Raw genomic sequence first — 24777 nt, 5'->3', positions numbered from 1 at the left:
TAGAAATGCTTATTTATCACTAAAACAGTAATTTGTAAAAATAATAATTTTTCTCTAAATTTTTTCTTTTTAGACAAGGCTCAGCTACTTGAAATAGCCAAAGCTAATGCAGCTGCCATGTGTGCTAAGTCTGGTGTTCCCTTACCGCCAAGCCTGATGCCTCTGTTATCTCAAAAGAAAGATGACAAAGCTAATCAGAAGTCATCAAGAGATACGCTAAAAGAGCTCACTGAGGTAAGAGAGATCAACGGTATCAAACCTGAAGATGAGCAAATGGGGATTTTATGACTTCAAGGAGAGCTGTGTTTGGTTTGTGTGTAAGCTGTGTCATGATTTGAAGCCTTATTCTCTACAAAAGTGTTTTTTAAGTCTTGAAAACAAGCTATTTAATTCCATGGAAATGCATGGAATCTAGTTCTTGTGCTTTTTTTTTTGTCTTGATACTGTTATAATTTTCTACAAATTGATAGTTCACCTTGCAGTCCTGTTAAGAAAAAGCTTTCACTTCTAGTTTTTGCTTCTGTGTTGTTAGTTATTTATGTTATTTCTTAGTGAATTTCACGTTGTCAAATGTTATTGCTGGATTAAAAATCTATTGCCCACTTCACATAGTTCTGTATATTTTAATATGCACTTTAATATAGTTTTAGAGAGTTATTGTTGCAGTTCTATCCTGTTGCACTCCAAGTCTACATGGTTTTGTTCTGATTTTGGGGAAAAGCTTGATATTTGTCCTTTTACTATAGTAATGCCACCTAGTTAAATTTGCTAATTTCCACCTATGTTTTTTTTTTTCCCGGAAACTGAAGAAAATTTGGGGAAAAAAAGTACTGCCCCCCCCTTTTTTTTTTTTAATTGTATAATCAGTGTGACAGTTCTGAAATACCTGTTTATGGAAATAACATCTGAAATTAGGCAAGGTCAAATTGCTGAAAAGTAATCTCTTAGTTGTGTGTGGGTTGATGGAAACAGAAGTACTTGTTAGTAAAGAAATTGAGATTGTACAGATACACTGTGCAGACACATTAAGTGGTTATTCATGTAACCTGACCAAGATCCAGTGTAGCTGGTGCTAATCTGGAAGCCCAAAACCTGCGCCTTCCTTCCCCTTTCCAACTGTGGCAGCCTGGTGAACTACGTTCCTGTTCTATTGAATCGGAGTTGGCTGCAGAAGCAGTCCAGGCCTGCATGACGTGGTGGTGTGTCCAAGTGGAGAACCCTTCCCAAGCCTGCTCAGCTTCTTGCCAAGCTAACTGCCTTGTCTTTCCTTTCCGCAATGTAATCTTCAAACAGTACACACTGTTTCTAATTAGTTAGGAGCCAGTTAATAACTATAGATAATATTTTTGGTTGATTAGCTTTCCAAGTAGTGCAGGCCTTTCCTGTTGCCTAAAGAATGTGCTTCAGTTGTTGTTGGGAGGCATCTTAGTGCAGAAGAGTTCAGAAATCTTCTAAGGACTGATGAGAACAGAACCATCAATGTACCCTGCTTTTTAGAGGTGGAGCTACCTATTTGCTTCTTAATGCCAGCAATCAGGTCATCAACAGATGTAACTTAAAATGGCATGAATTTGAACTAGAATCAAATCAGATGATGGCTGGTATTATTTCCTCAAATATGATGTCTTCAAATGTCGTGTGAGTTTTGTAACTATACTTTTCATGAATGGGGACGTAATAGAAGCATGATACTAAACTATAATGTTCTCAAACGCATGTTGTGCTGAATAAGTTAGTTGCTACTGGTAAACACTCAGTGTAGATAACCAGAATCTGTGTAGAGTTTTTCATAATAAAATTTTAGCCTCTCTAGAATGTCATTTTGCCCCCCCAGAGGTTTGACTGCAGTATCCCCATTACACCTGGATGTTTTATATTCAACTCCTGTTGAATATGAATTGGGGATATCTTGCATGTCTGGCAAGTGTCAAAATATTGCAGAAGAAATCTGAGATGCCATTGCTTCTGACTAGGTCCCAGCACTACCAGTGGAATTTGGAATTAGAAATTATTCTTGGATTTTCCTGGGTAATAGTTTTCTGAGTTCTTTTGAAATTCCTATCAGAGTGCAATATGCTAGTTAAGTGGGATGTCAAACAACCAGTGGGTAGCTACTCTGGAATGTTGCAGCCCTAGACACACATTTTGCAACTAGCACTGTGTAGCAAGTTTTACAGTGTGTTGCTGAAATGTTACGTCTGTGAAATTATTTGCTGCATGAGTGTCTAGCACACCTAGGCAGCTGTTTGATAATGTGTGTAAAATGTCAAAAGTACAGATATTGATGATATGGCTAAAAGGTTTACTTATATTCTACCTCCTGCTTTGGAAAAGAAAAACACTGTTTTGTAGAAATGTTATTTTTGTCTGTTTTGGGTGGAAGGTCTGGGTTTATTCAGAGCTCTCATATCTTCCCCCTCGCCCCTTTCTCTTTTTAAGAAATGCAAGAAGATTGCTCAAAGCACAGATGATGTGATAGTGAACAAACCCCATGTTTCTGATGAAGAGGAGGAAGAACGGCCTTTCTATAATCATCCTTTTAAGCTCAGTGAACCCAAACCTATTTTTTTCAATTTAAGTGTGAGTATTCCTTTAATTTTCCATATTTAAGTTGTGGTTTATTTTTAAATAATGCCAGTAATTTTGCAGAAATATAACAGGGATTGATAATCTCGGTGAAATTGTATGGGGATGTTGTTTAAAGTACTCTTGCTACAATAAGGATCTTACCTGTAGTTTTGAAATTGTGGTAGTTCCCATGATAGGATTGAAATGGCTTTTGAAATAGCTTTTTTTTTTCCTTAAGGTCTTTATAGTTTTTAAAGCTTAAATAATGTAAGGAGGATCAGTTTTACTTCACATTTTCAATTGCAAAAATATGAATATGTATTTACAAAACAGCATTGGAATTGGGAAGTGCTTTTGGAACAGCATTGTTTTTCTTTGAAAGACAAACAAAAAAAAGCCTAGCAAAATTCTCAAAGCATTTTGAGGTGTTTTAAATAAGATTATGCCACCAGCTTTGTGCAGACTGCAAATCTTGTATGTCTGCTTCTTTGGTAGATCTCAAGTGTTCCTTAAAGGAGAAAGAATTTCTGTTACTTTTGAGGTTAGTCAATAGAGAAGTAAATGGTGTATTAAAAATGAAGGTCGCTGATGTTGCTTGTTACCAAGAGGGTCTGAACGTTCCATTAAGTCCCCTCCTTGGGGTCTGCTTTTGACTCTGTCAGAATTGGCACTTCCTAGGTATGAACAGGTTGGAAGGAATAAAATGAAGGAGCATTTCTTCAAATGCATCTGGGATTCATATGCTTTAAAGAATGGATTAGAATTAGTCTAGATTTTTTTTTAACAGTTTTATCTTTGGGGTTTTTTTTATGTTCTTGAAAGTATGCTCTGATGTTGTAGGGTATGAGGTAGTGCTATTAATACTTCTATAGTAAAGTATTAATATGCCAAGTGAAAATATAAGTAGCATTTATATTTCTATGTACCAATATGTATACCTTGTGGCAGACACAAAATGAGCAGTAATACATGTTTACATAAGATGTAAGGTAGAAACAGGTTTACAGTTTATATTGTACTGTTAGAAATTGGTACGACAGAACTCAAGAAACCTTGGCATTGTGTACAGGCTCCAAAGAGGAATGTTCTTTAGAGGTTATGGGCTGCTCTGCCTCTTTTCCACAATTTTGACACTTCTAGTATTGTTCTTTTCATTCTTCCTGGATTCTAGTCTTACTACTGGTCCCATCTGTGTTCATTTGATAGCGGGAGTTTACTCAATATTGTCTGGACTCTGCTTGCCTCTTGGAAAAGGAACCTGTCAGAGGTTTCTGTGGATTCTTAATGTATTAGCAATACCTTCTAAGGAAAACAAGCTTATAGACTTAGTTTACTTCAAGATTCATACTGCTATTAAAAATTTTTTAAAAAGTAGAAAATGTTGAAAACTGCTTTCTCTGTGTATAGTAATGTAGAGCTTTTATCATCATGTGGATATCACAGCCAATGTTTTTTGCTGCCCAGGATTTTTATTTTGGAGCTTTCCATTACAAAATGTGTATGGGGCAGATTATGATTGTTCTCTTTATGATAGGGTGTGGGGAAAGCAGGGAGCTTAATTGCAGGAGTGAGGTTTTCTGTATTTTTGGCTGCTGAAGGTGATTTAAGCAGAATTAGCTTATAGCTGTTTTGCCTTATACTCCAGTTTGTTGCTCACTTGCGTGTTTTTAGGGCTGTAGTAAAATGATTTGTTATAAAAGCTTTCAGTTTGTTGGTAAGAAGGATGACTGTTTTATGAAAAGTTAATATCAAGTATATGCATTAAATTGTTTCTTAAAGGCATGTTATGGGTATTGTGTTTTCAAGTTTTAACTCTTTCTAATTTTATTTCTTTAAGACTCCCAGCATAAAACCAGCACCACCACCACAACCAAAAAATCAGGTCAGCCTGTCAAAGGAATTTCCTGTGTCATCTGGGTCTCAACATAGGAAAAAAGAAGCAGATAGTGTCTATGGAGAATGGGTTCCAGTTGAGAAAGGCAAAGAAGACAGCAAGGACGATGTTTTCCCCAAACCATCCATTGAGGTAAGGAAGGGAAGGAAAGCATATCATATAAGAAAACCAAAGCCGTTACCTGGTCAGTCTGGTGCTAAATCGCAGTCTGTGAAAAAAACCAAAAAACCAAACAAACAAAAAGCCAAACAAAAAACACTTAAGTAGGTAGTATCTAACACTTCAATAAGCTAATACCTGAACAGCTGCGGTCTTCAAATTTATTTGCTCGTGTGTGCAATGGTGAAAGCAACCTGTACCTATACTGTGCACTTTTGTCAACTAGTGACTTTGTTGTCTCGATAGAATTTAAACTTTTGCTTGAAGATGAAAAGCAAGTTTCTTGTCCAGTTTCTTGAAAAGGTTAATAACCCTAAGTTGAGACTTCTGTAATTATAAATTCAACAATAATTAAAATTGTCCTGTCAATCTTAAAGCAATAACATTGAAAGGCAATCCATTAAAAAAAGATTTGAAAGTAGTTTCTAAAACTGCCGTTTCATCTGGATGTATCTAATAATTTTTTAGCTTTACAGTCACATTTTCTTGCATAGTTGTCTTCCACGTGGCCTTCCAAAGAAAAATCTAATTGTATGTGTAATTAAAAAAAGACATGTTTTTCCCCTTGAAATGTCTTCAAAATGATATTTTATGGGGTCTTTGTAATTAAGTAAATTAAATATTTAAAACAGATGTAAATTCTTTCAAGTCGATGTTAACCTCATTCCATCTGAAGACTTGTCCTCACACTTTCTAAAGCAAATAAACGAAAAAGCCTTGGCATCAGTTTCTGATGAAACAATCTTTCAATTTGGTGCACTTTGTTTTTCAAAAACTTTATAACGTTGTACAATTCAATTCCTGAAGCACAGAAGGTATTTTCTTCTGTGTCTTCTACAGAACTAGAAGCACAGTGAATATAATTAATTCAACAGACATTTTCATGGGTGTACCTCAGAGTTTGAAGGTCAGGCATCCAGTTCATTGTTCCCTCAGTGCAGATGATAACTGCTGTTTGGTCTTTGTCATGAACCACTAATAAGACAAACATTCTGAAATGTTTGTGCAGAATGTCATTCCCAGTTACTAGTGTATACATAAAAAGTCCGGAGCATAGAAACATTTTATTCCAACATTTGGCTGTATTTTTACCAGGTGGTAAAAAAGTCTTGTGCTTCAAATGGTTAATGATATGCTCATACTTCAGGCAAGCTTTGTTGATAGCTGCATCAGGTTGCCGGTGATGCTCGGCTTGTGTCTTTGACAAATTGCATTAGCTAAGCACTGATGGTTTGTGTATTGATTGTGTAGAAAAGGCCGTAAAAATTGATATTGGAGTAAATATATTAAACATAACTTTATTTCCTTACTGTCATGTGTATCTTTATAAATGCTTGTAACGATATTGTCTGTTTTTATATTTTGTAAATAAATATTTTTATTTGCACTTACCTTAACTTGGTTTGTGTTAAGGATGATTTCAGGGGTCATTAGATGACAGCAGAACTTAAAATTCCCTTGGGTTTGGCAATCCTTAATTTTGAAATACAGGAATACTCTTGTAGTAACAGAATTCCTGCATGTTTCTCCAGGGTGTCTGAAAGGTAACAGAATGTTTTTCTGCTAATTTTTAAAAATACTTAGAAGGATTCTTTGTGGATGAAATGGCTTCCTTGGAGCAAATACGCCAGATAAACTCCCTTGTTGTTGGAGTTAGGGTAGTGGGGGAGTGTACTTGGATCCTCAGGAAGTTTGACATATCATTTACCTCCCTTCATTGTTGCTGATTTTGAAATCTGATTGTGACGATTCTGATGCAAGTCTATATTTACATTAAAAAATATGTAATTGGTTTTATTGTTATGTTTTTATTCAAGTAAGAGATTTAGTTAAGGGAAGAAGCAGTCTTGAAATGGCCCTGCTAATATATTACAAATTGTTTTAATAAAACATGATTTTAATATAACTGTTTGTGGTAGCAGGAGATGGATAGATGGAGAAAAAGTCTTGAGTATTCTGAAGTATCAGCATATCTAGAAGCCAGAGAAACCTATGAGAAAGAATCTATATTTGAAAGTCTGAAAGAATAGAGCTGAGGTGTTGTATTTTAGTTTGGAATATACACAGGTGACCATTATGCATAGAAGCCATTGTGATCTGAATATGTAGTAAATGCATTTGGTGTATCAGTGGACCTATGAAGTACGTCAAAAATGTCTGCTTTCTACTGTCACTCTCTTCTTTCTTGCTTCAATATTTGTTATTTGTGTCCATGGGGAAAATGTTACTAAGATTAAAAGTCAGGATTGGAAACGCAGAGCTCTTGTGGAAAATAGCATGCTGAACTTGAAACTGTTTTATTTGCCTAAATAATAACAACTTTTCATACTTCAAGCAGAGATATTTTTTTTTCAAGATGCAAAGCTGCCATCGAATGTGTTGACATAAAACAAAGCCATGATGGTCTCCAAAATGGTGACTGGCCATGTGGGGAAAGTGTGGGAATTCTAACTAACCAGGGTATCTACTAATAGGCCCCAGTCCGGTAAAGCACTAAAGTACACATATATGTTTAAGTATGTGAGTGGTCCCAATGTGGTTTCAGTGGACTGCTTGCATGCCTATGTGTATTGCTGGATTGAAGCTTTTGGTGAGTAGAATAACTTTTATTTCTCTCCTGAACGAGTTTCACAGACAAAACACTGAAGAATTATTTTAGTTGTATAAGGGGAACTTATTAACATAAGAAAGTATATATTGTAAACAGGCATTCTTTTACATACATGACTGTCATGCTAGGTGATTGTTAGAAAAATCTTTTAATTCTTCTTGTGCCTTGTTCATGATCTGTGTTTTTGTCAGCTGGGGAAATAAATATTGAAGTCAGTTTCATAGACACATAGGACTTCTGGGATTTTAAGTCTGTCTTGGTCAGTGCCAGATGTTTCGGTAATGATCTTCCTAACAGAAATTCTTCTTGTCCTAAATGATTTTAAAAAATCCCCCATCTTAAAATAAGTGTTAATAGCCAGAATACAAAAATAATATGCTGTTTTATGCAATTGCAGACATATGTGCCTGGCTCTTCCTGCTTTTTAATATTTACTAAATTCTCGACCTGGGCCACATGTCAGGGATTTTGGGTATTTTTCTCTTCAGCAGGGTCAATTTTAAATTAGTTTCAGTTTCTTCTGCTGGCCCTTTATTGTAGTGTAATGTATGAGAGGCTGAGATTATGAGATAATGACTAACAAAAGGTGCAAATCTTCTGTAGTACAAATTAAAAAATGAACATGCACCAAAACAAGAAAAAAAACCCCACCAAACAAAACACCCAAAAACCCCAAAACCTAAAACCAAACCATCCAAACAAAAACCCCAACCAAAACTAATAAAACAAACAAACAAAAAAAACAACGAAACACCACACATGGAAAAAAGTGCCAAACATCAACCTGATTTATGTCTATATGTTACCTGCTGTTCCGATTTTTGCACTTCCTCTGTGCTTCAAACAGTTCCAACCCTTTCAGTCCCCTTGATGTGCTCAGCTCCAAAGAAGTTTAACTTGTCTCTGAGCACTCTTCTTTTTCGCCTTTCAAAATAGAATGATCCATAAAATGCCCATCATCTGAAGAACGAGGCACAAGTAATTTTACAAAAGAGGTGTATTCTAGCCATAATTTGTTACATTTTTGTATCCCCAAATATTTTGGGTTTCTCTTGATTTCTTTGCACATAGAAGTTTGCATTGAGCTTCTTCATTTGCTCCATAATTTTTACCCAAATGATTCTGATTACCATGTGTGAGATAGTTTAAAATTTGTTTTTCTTTAAATTTTATTTTAGTTCAGCAGCACAGATCTAAATAATACTTTCTAAAACTATCAATTTTATGATCTACCAGCCTGGTTTGACTTTTATGCAAGTCTGTTTTACACTGAAGATTAAGATTTAAAACACTAAACCTCAAGTTCATGGAATACATGTGATTCCTACTTTAATTTTTTTAATACATGAAACTTGAAGTTTGAATGTGACTTAATAGTAGGGTGCTCATGTGAACAGCTCTGGTTGATGCCTTTTTTAAAATTCATATTTACATTACATTTAATTCTGTTGGTTAGTAGGAGTCCACTAAACTCTAAGTAGTATACACCAGGACTTTTTGTCACCAAGATAGTTCTCTGAAAATAATTTCTGTGATATTTTGTATGTACACAGTGTTAACCAAAATCTGAAGTTGAATATTTGTTTAGGAAAGCCCATATTGTATATACTTAACAAATAGTCTGAGATTTTTTTCACATTGCCTATTTTCATGTCAAACCAACTGTTCATTGTGTAAAACACTGCTGTAGTTTTTGTAGCATTTATTCTACAACAGCTTTTTCCAAATCAAGTGGATGTTACCGTGGTCTGATGTATTTTTAAAAATAATCCTTTTCTTCCTAGGGTGTGGACATAACTGCAGCTATGAATGATCGAGCGCTGGCTCAGAAAAGGCTTAATGAAAATGCATTTGATTTAGACGCCATGTGCATGTTGAATCGTGCACAGGAACAGGTACGTTGCAGTTTTTTATCAGCATTTTGATGAACTTAAAGTAAATGTTTACCCTACACACCAGCTGATATTTCTTACATATTTAAGCACAGGTTTTTAGAAGCCCGGTTTATTGGCACGCGTTTAGAAATTCTGCCTTTATTTTGCATTTTGTAACACTGATTTTGAGGATAAGCAAACCATGAACCTGCTAGACTTTGAGTTCAGACATGCAAAGATGCTTAGGTTTTTGGAGGATCTTCTTACAAATGAGTGTTCATGAACACAGCACTAAACGTAAGTGAGGAATCATGATGAAAATAGAGGAAGATTAGAGAATTGCAAAGGAAAAATGAACACATTTTTATTTTGGTGTTACAGTTGATTTTTATTTTGTAGATTGACGCCTGGGCTCAATCAAACTCCATACCTGGCCAATTCACAGGAAGTACTGGAGCACAGATTCTGTCTTCGGATGAGCTGACCAACAGTGGTCCCCAAGCATGGATTAGAAAGGTAGAAGTTATGCAGACATACTTATCTAACTATCACATTCCAAACAGCAGTGGAAGTATCAAAAAATGCAGAAAATGTGCCTTAAAAACCTATGGTAATGCATGTGTCAAATACAACAGGTTAAATTGTTGTCTTTGATCAATTTAGATACTTGCTGCTGTGTCCGTTTTGTTGTGCATTAAGGTGTTGCTCATGACATAGAGTACTTCAATAAGGTCTGCGTCTGGTATTTGAGTCAGATTGGTTCATATATACTGTTACCTTACACTGTAATGACTTTCATGATATTGGTGTGGCTGCATTGGTAGGTCCATCACTACTTTTATGGGATTGGGACAGATCTGGCAAGGTTTGATCCTGATGTTATTGAAGTCAATGATGTTTTAGCATCAGCTTCAGTGAACCAAGTCCCAAACTGCTCTTTTGTTTGACTTGGTTCTATCTGACTGCTACTTTGCCTCTTTGTGTCACCAGCACTTTCTGGGAGCCAAAGATTTGGAGCATTAAACCCAAAGTTGCAGTTGGGTTAATAAGTCTAATGTCATCCTGCAGTGATAGTTACCTCTTACTGCAGAGTTATACTGGCTTTTTTGGGGGGTGCAATGCGTCATAGATACATGCGTTTTATAAGTTTAATAATTCGTGCCTCATCTTTGAAAATAAATACTGAACTGGTTCTCTTTCAAGAAGTAGAACTGAGGAATTCAAGCAATATCCACCTTTCAGGCAGAAAGAATAACTCATGGTGGTCAGTCTTGGAAGTCACTTAGTTGAGTATATGCTGTATCTGCTTATCCTTTGAGAACACAGTGTTAAGACAACCTTCAACTGGTAGGTTAGATTTGAAGCTTAGGTAGAATTTTCCATAAAACTTGGTGTAAACTGAACACAAAAATCTGGAATTACAACATCCTAAAACCAGAAATATTTTTGCCGAGATTCACTAACTTGTTTTTCGGCTTTATATGTTCAAGCAATACCAAGGGCCAGGCAACAAAGAGGTACAGGTTACTTGCTAGATGGGAGTCTTTTGGCTCTTCTCAGTATTAATACAGAGCATAGATAATGAAGTCTTATTTCAACAATTAGTAACTTTTGAGATTGTAACAAAATGTCAGCTTTGATTACACTTGCCCCCGGCAGAGGAATTTAGGAATATAAAGAACTCCGCAGCAATATGTTGGTGAGAAAAGGAGAGCGTTTCCACCACAAGGCTTGTGAACGAGATCAGCAAGCCTAGGATGGCTCTAAGTTTCCGCACACCTTGAGTGGATTCCCAGGGCAAGGGAAAAGGGAACATCGCTGATCATCTCTTTCCCAAGCCTCGTCATCCCATTGTCATTCCTCAAGGTTCTGTGGTGCTCTTCTGTGCCTTCCAGTAACAGGGCTGTCCGCTAACAAAAATCAAGTGGAGAAGACAAGTGCCTTCTTCCCTTGGTTTTTACTCTGTGACCTACTTCAAAAACCAATAAACAAAACAAAAACCCAACAAAATGCTTTATAGAGAGAAAATGAGAGGAGAGTCTGGTCTCTGGCTTGTGGACAAGACTGCTGTGAGTAGTAGAAGCATGTTTGACCCTTTTATTGAATCTAGAAAGAGCAAGTCAGCAGCAGCACTTCTGTCCTTCCCATAGCTGCAAAAATGTAGTGGTTTGCAGTAGTGGGCGTCCTCCCTTGCAAGCATCATGTGGTTTGTTGGAAAGGAGGCTGCTACTGGAAACAAGAAGAGTTTTTGGGTGAAGAAGATGAGGATACAGTCCTCTTTCCTGCTCTGGCATTCCTCAGCTTGACTTCTTTTGCTCTTTCCAGGTTCCATATTTGCAAGCACATTGCCATCAACTCATGAGATGACAAGTAGTTATGGTCATGCGCCCTCTACAAAATATATTAGGGGCTGCACAAGACTCACCTTGGTTTTTGTTTTAGGAATGGTGGGTCCTGTGAAAGCCTTCATAAAACTTAGGTTTGAAGAACTTAATGTGGAGTTACATCTGTGGTTAGAGAATGATTTCACAGAAAAAAAGTGAAGTAGGGATAACAGGTTATGAATGCATGTTATCTTTCTCAGTGACATGAATGCAAACCAACCATGAAATGCAAAGTACGGGTTGTATTTTACTTAAGCTCTTGAAATTGTGTAACTTAGTTCCTGTTAATTATGCAGTGTAGCACTGGGAAGTCAGACTTGTACTCCTCTTTTTGGCCTAAGGAAAATGCATTTTAATATTAAAAAACCCTAGTATTTGTAAATTTTTCATCTGCTAGTAGGGCTGTGGAATTTCTGGGGGTGTGTTGTGTGTGGAAATAAATGCATGTTTCTGACTGAAGATGTGGTTTACTGAAGGCATTTTGGTTGGTAGATTGCTGTAAGTAATTGCTGTAAGAGGACTTGTGGACGTGCACCCTTCAGCAGAAACAGAGCCTACGTCAGATAGTTATTTGTGTATCATTAAACAAGGAATTACAACATCTGCAGAGTTTGTGCTTGTGGGAGATGATCTCAAAACCAAATAGATTGTAACAAAACAGAAGAGCCGTGTTAGGAGGGGAGAGAAAAATACTTGGGGAATTTGTTTGATAAGTGGTGTCTTCACTTTGCATTTCTTGGATTTGTGCTTTTTTTTTGTACTGTAAAAAATGACTCTGGAGAGGTAATATGTACTCAAACCAAAATGTGCCTGCAACTTCAATTTTATAGCAACAAAGTTCTGAGGGAATTAGCTACCGAAGTGGTTAATGCGGCATACTTGAATGATCGACATACCAATTAGAAGTATAATTTGTTTTTCTAAGTAATGTTCTAATTCATTATGTTCATGGGTAAGGTTCTGAGCAGTATTCATAAACAAATAATATGTTGTTAGGTTTCTTTTATCATTAAAACAGCTTTATGAACAATATTTCTAATTTGAAAAGTGGTTTCTGTTTCAGTTTATCATCATAGGTGTAATCAGTTCACAAATATGACTTGCTTCTTCTGGAGGTTGCTGCTCTTTTTTCCCTTTTCTTACAAATATATTATTATGTTGCTGAATAAGTGTTAAATTGGAAGAAGTGGTCAAATATTTTTTTTTCCAGGCAAATTCTGTTGAGGTCTGCTTACTCAGACTTTCCCAGACTTACCACTTGTTTATCAGTGTAATCCTAGAGCCTGAGCTTGCTCTCCAAAGCAAGGTTCCTGCAGTGTTTTACATGCATAGGTTAATGCTTGGGATCTGCTAAAGCAAGAGATGCAGTTTTACTGTGGCCATTAGAATGCTCTGCTTTGTGTAGAAAGTTCTGAAAAGTTAAAGCATTTCTTTTCATTCTTCCACAGTCATAGCAGATGAATCAAACTCAGACTAGTGATGGAGGTGGAAGTAAATTTTGTGATATTACTTGCACAAGGACTGCTGACCTTCTAACAGGACTGCTTACCACCATTATTGTATTCTTATTGCATTATATGACACAATGAGCTTTCCTTGGAAATGTCACATAGCAAGGCAAAGCAACTACATGTTAGTTATATTGGACTGACTCCCTGTTCAGTCCTCAAGATATGGTGTGGGTGTTTGTTTGTTTTTCCAAGCCATCCTTGGCTTACTTTCTACTGATTTTATGCAAAAGCTGAGAATAGAAATCCCGACGCTAATTACGAGTGTAGTCTTTGTGAGGCATTTGATGGGATTCTTTAGAAAGATATTCTTCATTTTGTGCTGGGGAAAGAATTTGCCTGCTGCTAAAAGTGCCAGTTTATTTAATGGAAAACTCAGCTACTTTGCAAAAGTTTTGCCAAAGACAGATGCTTGTTCCTAGTACTTGATACAGAGAAATTTTCTTTGGAGTTAGTCTAAAAGTGATCTTTAAGACAGCCCATTGTCCTATAGCTGAAACCATCTACTAGAGTACCTTTAAGACTTTGTTGTCCTTTGCTTAATAAATTATTGCTCAAAAGAAATAAACCTTCCTTCTGACAGAACTTGTTTTTTAGTGCCATGTTAGCATTGTGAGAAGGAATAAGTATTTTCAGAGAGCAGAAATTGATGATGTATTTTAAGATCTCTCAAATAATTATGGCTTTTATATTTTGGATGTTACAAGTATTGTTTTATAGATAGTTCAGCTCAATCTTGAATGCGGTCCTTTTCCCCAAGACAGTTGTTGCAGTTAAACAACGATGACTCTCTGACCTGTGTTTCAGAAAAAATTCCCAATGTGTAATACCACATTTCAGAAGTGATTTTTTTTTTTTGTTTGCTTGTTTAAGCCCTTAAGTGTTAATTCAGGCATTCATGTCCCCCAAAATTTGTTGTCCTAACATAGCTTTAAAAGAGGAATATTTTTAATTAAAATTACTAAAAAAAACCCCTGCTTAAGTGATCAGATTTTACTCTATAGTCATCTTTTCAAAGAAGTGTTGACATGAGAATGTGGCTTATTAGTTGTCTCCATCTGCTGGCAGAATGGAAGTGTGCTTTACTTGTCTGACCTTTCATGGAATTCAGAGATCAAAAGACGAGAGAAATGATACTGAACTTTTATGCAGACTTACTCAAATTGGGATTAGTGAATGAAAAAGAACAATTGTTTTCTAAATAATTAGTTAATTTCAACAACAGTAACCAAATACTTAGAAAGCTGGGTGTTTATTATATTGCATACTTTTCAATTTGATATTCTCCTTATGAGCCAGATCTGCAAGGGTACACAGCTGCTAAATAGTTTTGTGTGACTTGGCCTTTTGTGATTTTTAAAATTGAAAAGAAATGCATATATGGCTTGCCTGCTCTCATTAGCGTTTCTACTATTTTTACATTTCAAATGTAATTACAAACACAGCACTAGTTTTTACCCGTACTCTACTAAATCATGGGCTGAGTGAAGTTGTCTGTCATTAAATTATAAAAAAATAGTTAAAGAGAATATAATTGTAGAGGTGACATTAGAGATTTATATTTGGGTTACTATTTAAAAACAAACAAACACACAACCCCAAAAACTGAAAGAGCTCTTTCTCCTGCTGTGGGCCTTTGCTTCTTCAGTGAACTGAATTAAAAACAAACTTGTCCTGGCTACTTTCATATTGGTACCCAAATTACTTTATTTACCCTTTTAGAATGATGCACAAGTACAGCTATTCTGTAATGAAACAGAACTTCTTTTTCTAATTTCTTGTTGCCTTGTTGACTCTTGTAAACATTGAAGAGTCAGCGTAGTGCAAAAAATTCCTGCTATAGATAGAATTCTGAATTCACACTTTAGAAGAGATGTTTCTAATAAGCTGCACTTTGGAATTGAGAACTCTTTTTTTTTTATTTTATTTCCAGTATTTGGAATTTGTTCAGGATCTGATAATTTCTATACAGGAACTTGAGGCTTTAATTTTTAACTATGAATAGCAATATTTTGATTCTGTTCTTTCTACACCACTCCTAAACCCCAAATCAGTACATTTACAGGTGTGATGAGAAAGCTGTGTGACATTAAAATGACCTCATCAAGAAATTGCACTCTCATTTGTGAACTGATTATAAGCTGGCGATAGTGAAACAGATGTTTATATTGGAAATTCTATCATTGCAAACTAGGTACAAAAGAGGAATCGGAACCCAGGGTGACATTGACTGGGGTTTGTATCATTCTTGGAATGGTTGCCCTTTTCTTGTGAGAGGTTCCTGGGAAAGAGAAGGGAGGATGAAAATGGAAGTAAGTAAAAGCCATTCTAGGTGTATAGATGGAGGCAGCTCATATCGAGGAAACTGATTGTCTCTGTGTACACACACACACTGCATGGTCTGCACCAGTCAGAAAAAAGTTGAACAGGAGAGATGCACTTAGCCTCTCTACTCTTCCATCAGAGCACTTTGTGATTAAATGCAGTATCCAGTTGCATGATGGATAGGTATTTACTGTTTCGTAGGTAAATATTTGGAGAAGTCCTGCCACAATCTTCAGCAATTCTTAAATTTTTTTTGACGCCACGTATAGTGGGTATTACACACACACATCATTAGTGTGTGTCAGTTGCCAATTTGAAATCCCCATAAAAATACATTATCCTTAGTCTCTGTAAAAGTAAGACTTCTGATTTTGTTTACATACAAATCAAAACCAAGGACCTATCCTTTGTCCAAATCTGGGAAACACTTTTGCAAACACAGCTCAAAGAAAAAGAAAGTTCTGTTTGCTCTGATAGTGAGTAAAATTTTCACAAAAATACTAGGCATTGTGTCAGCTAACCTACTATGCGAAATAACTGATGGACTTATCAGTGCCGGTGTGTAAACTTGTATATTTTAAGGCAAGCAATTCTTTGCTGTGATGGAAATGATTGACTTACTTACTTGGGTCAGCGGGGGGGCAGAAGAGAGATGATAGTTCACAGAATAACCTGTGAACTTTCACCCCTCTATATGGAAACTTGTTTCAGGGTCAAATCCTTGTAGCTGCCTTCTTGCCACGGTCAATGCCAGCCCTACTATTCACAACACTGCGGCCATCGAGGCCTAGGTACGTAAACATTTAAGGAGTTTTTAAAGTTCTTTACATCAAAACAGATTTAAAAAATTTCTGTTTGTAAGCTTTCACCATTTAACAACTATTATGTTAATGATGATTTGAAAGAATGCGAAGACTACTGCTGCTAAACTGTGTGGCTAAGCGCCTTTTTTTCCTTTAAATAAAAATGTTTCATGTGGATTTTCAGAGTAGAATGTGCAACTGCTGTGTAATAAAGTGGGGAAACTTTTTTTTTTTAATTTAAAATATGCCTAAACACTACGTGAATGTCATTACTAAATGTCCTTGTATTTTGTTCAATAACTAGGTACACTTGGCACACATGTTGCCAGTTAAACAGTTAACACTGCCTCCTTTCACAAGATGAGAAGAGATGCATTGGAACCAAAGTAGCGTGTTTAAAACTGGACGGTTATCGTTTTATTAAATACATATGTCTGAAACGGGTCACTTGCCACTTTTGGATTGCATTAGAATTTTCTTAAGTTGTTCTTTTTTTGAAAATCCTGATTTGTGTCTTGTGTCTGCGTGAATTCTGGTTTATACAAAATGTTAATGAATATAAAGCCGAGGTGTATTATTTTGAATTGAGTCTGTGAAAAGTTGTTAGAAACATTTTTTTGGAAGCATCCACTTATTTTTTAAAATCCCAGTGCTAACTTCAGGACTTGTTTTACTTTTCTTTTTCTGGATAGGATCAGTTCTTAAGAGCAGCCCCTGTAACTGGAGGAATGGGAGCTCAGCTGATGAGAAAAATGGGCTGGAGAGAAGGAGAAGGGCTTGGAAAAAACAAAGAGGGCAGCGTTGAGCCTATTATGGTCGATTTTAAGACAGATCGAAAAGGTAAGCCCTTCCTGAAACGGCAGTGTAAACTTCTCATCTCTGTTTTGGAGACAGGCAAATTAACTTTGAAATAGCAAGCTTTTCCTGGCTGCAGCTTCACTGTAAAAATTAACAATTATGTGGATGATTTTGGTACTGTTTTTTCAGGCCTCAGATTACATATGTAGGCTGTGTCCTTCTGCCCGTGAACTCTTCCAGGTGTTCTTTAACTTTCCCTAACCTTCACCTTCCATTTAAAAAAGTGCCTCTCTGGTGTTCTTGAATTAGTGATGTGCTTCAGTTGGATGTATGGAGAAGGCTTGGACAGGAAAATTAATTGTGCCCTTGTGATTGTTCAGAGAAAAGCTATTGTGTTTGGTCCAGAGAAAACAGCTGTTACAGGAATGGGGCAGGATAGAAGATTGTATAGTTCGGTCACTTTTAAACGAGGGTGAAGGACAGAGGTGAGAGCTACAGAGTTGAGTTACTGCTGCCTTCCAGCTGAAGGCCTGACATGAGTAGACTGTCCATACTGATGTTTTTAGGTTGTCCAAGTGGATTTTGCTTCCTTTTTCATCTGTCTGATCTCTCTGCTGTTCCATCCCTTTGTCTGATCCTCCTGCAGCCACCTCCGCTTAGTTACAGTGATGTTTCCCTGCTTGTTTGCAAAGATGGCTTTAGCAGTCTTTCCTCCTCTTCTTTATGTAGTCCATGGCCACAGGTGGAGAACTGTTGCACTTGTCTCATTGGATTCAAAAGAACTGTCCTTTTATTTATAGGCAGCATGTGCAGCTGCTTAAGCTGGCTAGTAGTGTGGTTTGTATGATTTGCCATCTCCCCAGCATACTCAGCAAGAGTCCTGTTTTTGAAGTGAATGTTTATGAACATTTTTCATCTGAAATACCTATACAAGTTGTAACCATTTAAAATGTAAGATGCAGAACTTCAGCAGTCAAGATTTATGATTTAGTTGTTCTATGATGCATGTTACCAAAATAAGCAATGTGACACTGACTGCAGGAAAACAATTTTTTTACTGTTGTTCTCCTAAGTATTTTTTTTAACTGAGAACCTTTAATATATTAAATAGATCACGTCTAATACTAAAGCATGGAAATAATTTGAGTTATGGGTTTGTGTTAGCTTTTGTCATTGCTCATAATTGAGCTCCGAAGGAAAAATAGCATCTAAATGCAAATGTTTTGAAGTTTATTCGCAGAGATGCTGTTAGAGTTGGAGGAACCTTGAAGTGTCAAAATCGCTAGTTCTCAATACAGAGATGATAGTACAGTACTGCTCAAGTGACCAAGCTTGCTGTGAAAACGTAATTTAAACATTAGTAATTAAAAGTGCAAAGAGGTAGAAAATGAGAAAGCAAGCCTGCATTTCTAAATTGCAAAGACCTTCTAGCAAGCATAATGCAATTTTCTAAATAGAGAAGTGCAACAGTCTCAAAAGTACAGAACACTATAATCCAGACATCTTCATTTTCTACAAGCAATGACTGAGCTTTCTTTTCAGCTGTTTTTCTTCTGCGCATCCTTACTTTTTAAAGAAAGGAGAGGGAAAAGAGATACGTGGTGACAGAGGGATTGCCAAGAAAATATTTGAAAAGTATTTTGTTAATGTTACTTAGTTCCTGTGATCTGTGTAGATGTTGTCTTGTGAAGTTCTCACTGCTGATAAGAGTTCTTTCCATTTAGGTTGATTAATATCAGTCAGAAGGAAGAAATTGCAACTAGTCATTTTCAGTGGTATTTTCTCAGGCAGCCTCATTAACATAGTGATGGATTGTTGTGGTGAGGCAAGAGTTAGCTCTGTTTGTTACCTTACGTACTTCTTGTTATGCAGTAGGAAAGAGGCAGTATTGCTGCACAGCCTGTGAGCATTTTGAACATGAAAAACATTTTGATGATACACAGCTGTGGTGCAGCTCAAGTTTCCAGTTCTATAAGTATGCCACAGGATCCTCAGGTGATTTCCAATATAAATTTCCTTAATGCCTGCAGAATTTGATACCGAAGTTGCAAGCATTAAGGCCTGAGACAGGATCAGGTCCTCATGGTGCTGGGTGTTCTGTAACAGATAGTTTGCTTTCTCTGCTTCCAAACGCTCAGTCTTCAGTAACATTTTAAAATGCTGGATGGAGTTAAGGATGCCTCTTCCTGGCATGTGATAGATTCATCTGAAAATACTGATAACCTTAGTGATGGTCGGGCCTTGCTTTTATTTCACGGTTTTAAAATATTTCGTTATTATAATGTATGCAATCATATGTGATATTTCCACAAAAACATCTAAAGGTGTTCTGTGTTGATAAAGAATACTGTCTAATGTTGAGCCAACCGAGTCTATAATACGGGATGACACCTTGCATTGTGAAGAGGCAGCATATGTCATGCTTTGCAAAGAAGCAACTGAACAGTGGTTATACATTTATGATGAGTAGCTGAAAATCTTCAAACATTAGTGGTCTTTGATGTTTAAATGTATAAAAAGTCTCTTTTTTTTAAAAAGGTTTGTGTAGATGTCTAAAGAAAAGTCTGAAATTTTTAAAAGTAGTCTTTCTGCTATTAAGTAACCCATTATTATTTTATAAGGTGTTTTTAGCACATTTTAGAATATATCCCTCAAATAAGACATTATTTCTAGATACAGGAACAAGCAGTTTGCTAAGGAGTTACTCAGGAGGCTACATTAAGACATGAACCAGGTTGCCTGCTTTTGCCGTAGCTTTCCTTAGACCCTATTTTTTCCAGGCCTTGAGTGAGATCTGTAGTTCTCTCACAGATAGTATTGAAACCAAAGCCTTCTTGAACTTTGCTGTCAGCCAGTAAATTGTTGGTTGTCAGTGTTCAGAGAAGCTTGGTCCATCAGCAGAGCTTGTTGGAATCTCTTGCAGCTTTTGTGAAAATACCTCTTGAGGTACCAGGGACAAGATGTTGAAGACAGGTGTCAGTGGCTTAAAGTGAGGGAGACACAGCTGTAATGAGGAGAATGACAAAAGAGGTTTTTTTCTTTGGTGGAAATACTTTGTTATTTTGAATATAAACAGCTGTACAGAAGAAGAAATGTTGTTTCAGTGGTTGTCATCTATGAGGGTTTCATGCCGCTTGAAAAGTCCCTACTTGAGAGCTGCATGAATATTAGGACAAAAATCTGGTAAGGAGGGAAGGATTTTCTTCTAAAGCAAAACAAAAAATGCCAGCCAAAAAAACAGCTGAAGGAACAGGAAGAAACTGGAGACAGTTGCAGTGTCCCCCTGTATTTATTCACCAAAGCCAGGAACAGGAACAAATTAAGGTAAGAAATGAAGTAATATCGAAGGATTGAAGTCAAGAGAAATTCTGAAAAAAAGGTCAGGTAATTTGTTTACATGCATTTAAGGGCAAAATGAATGGAAAGAAACTTGAGTCACTTCATAAGCATGGATGGCATGGTTACTGGCATTTGATAGGTTTTTGGCAATTGTTACATTTTATTTCTTACTCTTGTAAGAATTTAAAAAGAAAAATGTTTGGCTTCCCTGTTTCACAGTGACTTCCACTGGAACTTGTGCTCTTTGTATTGCCTTGGGGCTCAGATGCCTCCTTTTCTGCTGCTTTATATTCAGGTGTGATTGAAATCACGGGAATTGGGCTGTGAACTTTCACATAAAGGGTAAATATTTGAATACCTTTAAATAAAGAGAGCGCATGTTGTAAGAACACCGGTGCGTTACTCGTATCATAAAAGGACATACGATGTACACTGCTTACTGTTTAATGGAAGTATTTCAAATGCTTAGTGTGCTAGAGGCAAACTGTCAAGATAGTGGATGTCTTCTGGGTTACACAAAAGAGATCCTGAATGAGAGCATGTTTTTAAGTTTACCTCTTGTTCTCTAAAGAGAGCATGGAAAACCAGGTGTTCCTTGACTTGCATAACACTACTCAAAGTTTTCTACTAGCTGGTGTGTTAAGAGCCTTACTAGAGAAGTTGAGAAGAATGTTCTGTGTAGTCTGGAGGGAAAAAAAATGCTGGTTGAAAGGGAGGTTTGAAAGAATTCTGAAAAGACAGTTGTATGTTGTCACTGAGTTTCATCACCTCTGATACATGTTACTGCTCTACTGGTGAGAATACAGAAATCGTGTGGGAATGATAAATGTAAACTTTATCGTGTTTTGTTTAGGGCTTGTTGCTGTGGGAGAGAAGGCACAAAAGAGATCTGGACATTATGTTGTGATGAAGGATCTTTCAGGTAAGATTCTTACTTGTCTATAAAAAAGCTCTTTTTAAATGATTGCTTTGATAGCATCGTTGAAATTTCAAATACATTTTATCTTTAAGGTAAACACCCAGTTTCTGCTTTGATGGAGATCTGTAACAAAAGAAGATGGACACCACCTGAATTTGTGTTGGTGGATGATAGTGGGCCTGATCATCGCAAACATTTTATCTTTAAGGTGCGTTTGAGTTTCCTTGTTTGCTGTTGGTTTCTCTGTTAAAAGGTGATTTAATTACCTGTCTATATTTATGTATTCCAGAGGTGGCTGAGTACTACTAGGCAGTGCCTCGATGCTAAGATTTCAGAGTCCTGTTTCTGTAAAGGCCAAATCAGATCTCTGACGTTAACCTGTCAGTCCGTCAAGAAACACACTATTCCACTTGTTACTAAAATTACTAGCCTATGTGGTATCATATTCTTGCTGTTTACTTGCAGATGTGGTGTTAAGTCTTACTGTTTTAAAGGTAGCAAACAAGATTTAGTTATTTTTGTTATTTGTTATTTATATGGGCTTGCTTTTTCATGTAGTAATTTGTATTAGCACTATTACTACTTGCAAATGGTTGTGTTTATAGATCAGAAGCGGATTTTGTCTACCTGTACAGCAGAATTACGCAGAGAATGTGTCAAAGGAGCGATATAGTGCTGGCTTGAGACAGAAGGGAAGAGGCACTTTCTAACACTTTTTTCCCCTCCCCCTCTTTCGTGAACAGGTGAGAGTGAACGGAAATGAATACAGGCCTACTTTTGCCAGCCTTAATAAGAAGCATGCTAAAGCCACAGCAGCAACTGCGGCTCTCCAAGCGATGGGACTTGTACCAAAGGAAAGCATGGTTAATACCACCATGTTTAGGAGTGCCTCACACCGCTAGATATTGTTTTTTATATTGACATTATTTCAGATAATTTTACTCTGCACAAAAATGGTATTTGCCCTTTCATGTTGTAAATACATCGGCGATTCCCACGTTGTAAAAACTGTACAGACACCTTCAGGTTTTTCTTTTGTACCATCAAAATGTATTTAAATCATACTTAGTTTTTGGTATGTTTATATTGTTTACATTAGTGATGTAATTATTTCTTAAATGACTAAATCAGACGACAGACTCTGGAGGCATCAGTAATCTTAAACCCTTGTTTTAAAACTCATGCAATTTCTCTTCAATATGGAATGTTAACACTTTCATACTGTTTTGTACTATGCTGCAGTTTTCCCTGGTCTCGGTAAAGCTGCTCGTGCGCTTTTGCCGGCAGCTGGCGAAAGGTCACGCAGCTTATTACCTGAGTCCAGTCGAGGCTGGCGTGTACTGCTGGACAGATACTGGGCCAGCACTGGGACCCCCGGGAGGAGGCGCACGGCGGTAGCCCTGTTGTACAGCGCTAGCGCTGCCGCTTCTCTTCGCGTTTTGTCGGGGGGTTTAACTCGGTGATGCACCGTGCCTGGCCATACAGCCCGTGCTCTGGGACAGACGTGATTAGGCAAAAGACTTGGCGTTAAAAGGGGTGGCAGAAAGTCCAGCAATGGAACCCGTGAGACTCGCCACGTAAAGGTGATTCTCCCTGCATGTTCTCAGAAGGGAGACGGTGGAGTTGTCTGTTCCAACCAAATTAACACACTGCCTGATGTTGATTGTATGAATTTGTGGTTAATGTGAATTTTAAACTCTAACAAATCTACAACTGGATTCGGGGGGCGGGGAGGGGATAGAATGATGCTTAAATTGTTGTACCCAACTTGGTCAATAAAGCAGCACAAGTTCATAATCTTAATCACTGGTCAGTAAACAGTAATTAAAGTGTATGCCAAAACAACTTCTTGAAGAAACGCACAGTATAAAAGTACGCTTTAGGAAGATTATCAACAGCTGTTAAGGTTGCAGAATCAGTTGTAGTCATTTTTGGTTGCTTTGGACTATTACCAAATTAACTCCTTGGGCTTAAATTTTCCGTAATGGTACTCTGCCCTCAAGGAGACAGCCTGATCCAGAGTCTTGGCAGTTTGACAAGGGACAGGATGTGGAAAGCTTTTCCTTTTTGTTTTCTTTTTTAAAATTTAAGAAGTATTAGTACTTTAGCTATGTGCACTTTTAATTGGAAAGGGCATTGTACATCTTTTGCCAGATCTGTCTGAGTTATGAGCAGATTGCCAGGATTTACGGACTCCAGTAGTTCAGATGTTTATTTTTGGAAAAGTCTTTTTGAGGTCTCCTTGTATTGCATCTGCTGACCAGAGCTTCGTCTGAGACAGGAACAAAATACAGTTTGTACACAGTAAGGCTGAGCTCAGGCCTAAAGTGAATGACACTGCAGTGGTGGTAGGGACATGGAGCTGAAGAATTACTAGTACCTCTTCTTCCACCAAGTCAGGTGATTTGTGTGTATTCTGTCAACTGTTATGGAACAAGGTGTCTTTCTTTATCCTAAAGGGACATGGATCAATGTCTCATGTTGTGTACAGCAGAGAAATGGTATTTGGTTCTGCGCCACGTGCTTTCAAGAAATAAAGCCCCTTATTAGTCTGTCAAAGCGCTCTGAAAATGCATAAGTTAATCTTAATTTTCATGGACGTAGTTGTCTTTAATTAAACTTTTTTCCCTTTGGCTTCTCGCCTTTGGTCTCTGACTAAATATTTGAAGGTCTTGCCTCATTTGCTGAATTAGTTGGAAGGTGTGTGTAAAAGAAAAAAAAAGTAAATATGATGGTACAGCAATGGAAAGATGTACTGTGGGAGAACTGGCTGTTGTATCCATCTTAGCTGAAGTCTGGTGTTTTTGATCTATGACTTGGGATGTGGGAGCGGCTCCTAATCCGACTTCTGTTTAAATGTCCAGTTCAACAGAGCTGAAACATCAGATGTTGATCATTCTATTTAGTCTGTGGTGTCCGCTGGTTTCACAGCTGTATAGTATCAAATCTGGGATCATACCATCTCTTGTACTTGTTGTTTTGTTCTTTTCTGGGTCTATATTACCCATGTGTAATGTAAAGATACATGTTACCTTGCAGCAGCAACGAGCAGAGGAGTTCAGTCCCATTGAAGACTCAATTTAAAAAATAACTACTTAGGCAAATTCTGGATTTCATGCCTTAAAGACGTGGTACTGTATGTGGATTTAACCTTTGGTCTTAAAGAAGACTTAAAGAAAAAACGATTAAGGTCTGTAATGCCCTAATTATGACACTTCTTGATTTGGAGGTTTCTGTTTTAGTTTCATTCTTTGTTGTTTAGGATGATACATGAATCTAAAGCTAGTGCAGCGATGTGCTTCTGTTAAATTTGTACATTTGAATTGGTTTGAGTGTCCTTTGCATGCAGGAATAGATAAGTAGTGTTATATTAAAAAGAACAACTAGGAAACACTCTCTTGGAACCTGGTTATTTATGCAGCACTTCAGCTGTCTTAAAGGTGAAGAGTTTGTGACTCCTGCTGATGGAAGACGTGATCTGTTTGGCTGTTGGGTTTCCTCTTGCTGCAGAATTACTTTCCTAGATGTAACCTTGCTGAAAGCTCTTCTGACTTCCTGTGGCGAGGAGCATTTTGAAATGGGTGCCTAAAAACTT

General features: G+C 37.1%; 1 protein-coding gene across 4 annotated transcripts in view; it reads left to right on the top strand.

Moving 5' to 3' along the window:
• SON (SON DNA and RNA binding protein) overlaps positions 1-24285 on the top strand; it is a 42287-nt gene extending 18002 nt beyond the window's left edge. The window contains exons 4-12 of one of the 4 annotated variants that reach the window (XM_080360129.1): positions 74-234; positions 2440-2580; positions 4406-4594; positions 9017-9127; positions 9506-9622; positions 16819-16966; positions 21117-21185; positions 21275-21390; positions 21926-24285. In XM_080360129.1, coding sequence (XP_080216255.1) covers positions 74-234; positions 2440-2580; positions 4406-4594; positions 9017-9127; positions 9506-9622; positions 16819-16966; positions 21117-21185; positions 21275-21390; positions 21926-22084 — 1211 coding nt within the window. In that variant the 3' untranslated portion in view covers positions 22085-24285. Of the gene's footprint in view, positions 1-73; positions 235-2439; positions 2581-4405; positions 4595-9016; positions 9128-9505; positions 9623-15192; positions 15311-16034; positions 16115-16818; positions 16967-21116; positions 21186-21274; positions 21391-21925 lie in introns of those variants that run through there. The other 3 variants (XM_080360130.1, XR_013923370.1, XM_080360131.1) reach the window with 3 other exon arrangements.
• Positions 24286-24777: the final 492 nt, after the last annotated feature.

The sequence above is a fragment of the Nesoenas mayeri genome (genome assembly GCF_963082525.1).
Source record: "Nesoenas mayeri genome assembly, chromosome: 1".
In the NCBI taxonomy this organism is placed as follows: domain Eukaryota; kingdom Metazoa; phylum Chordata; class Aves; order Columbiformes; family Columbidae; genus Nesoenas; species Nesoenas mayeri.
Note: the sequence above shows the minus strand (reverse complement) of the source record. Positions and strands in the feature narration are given on the sequence as shown.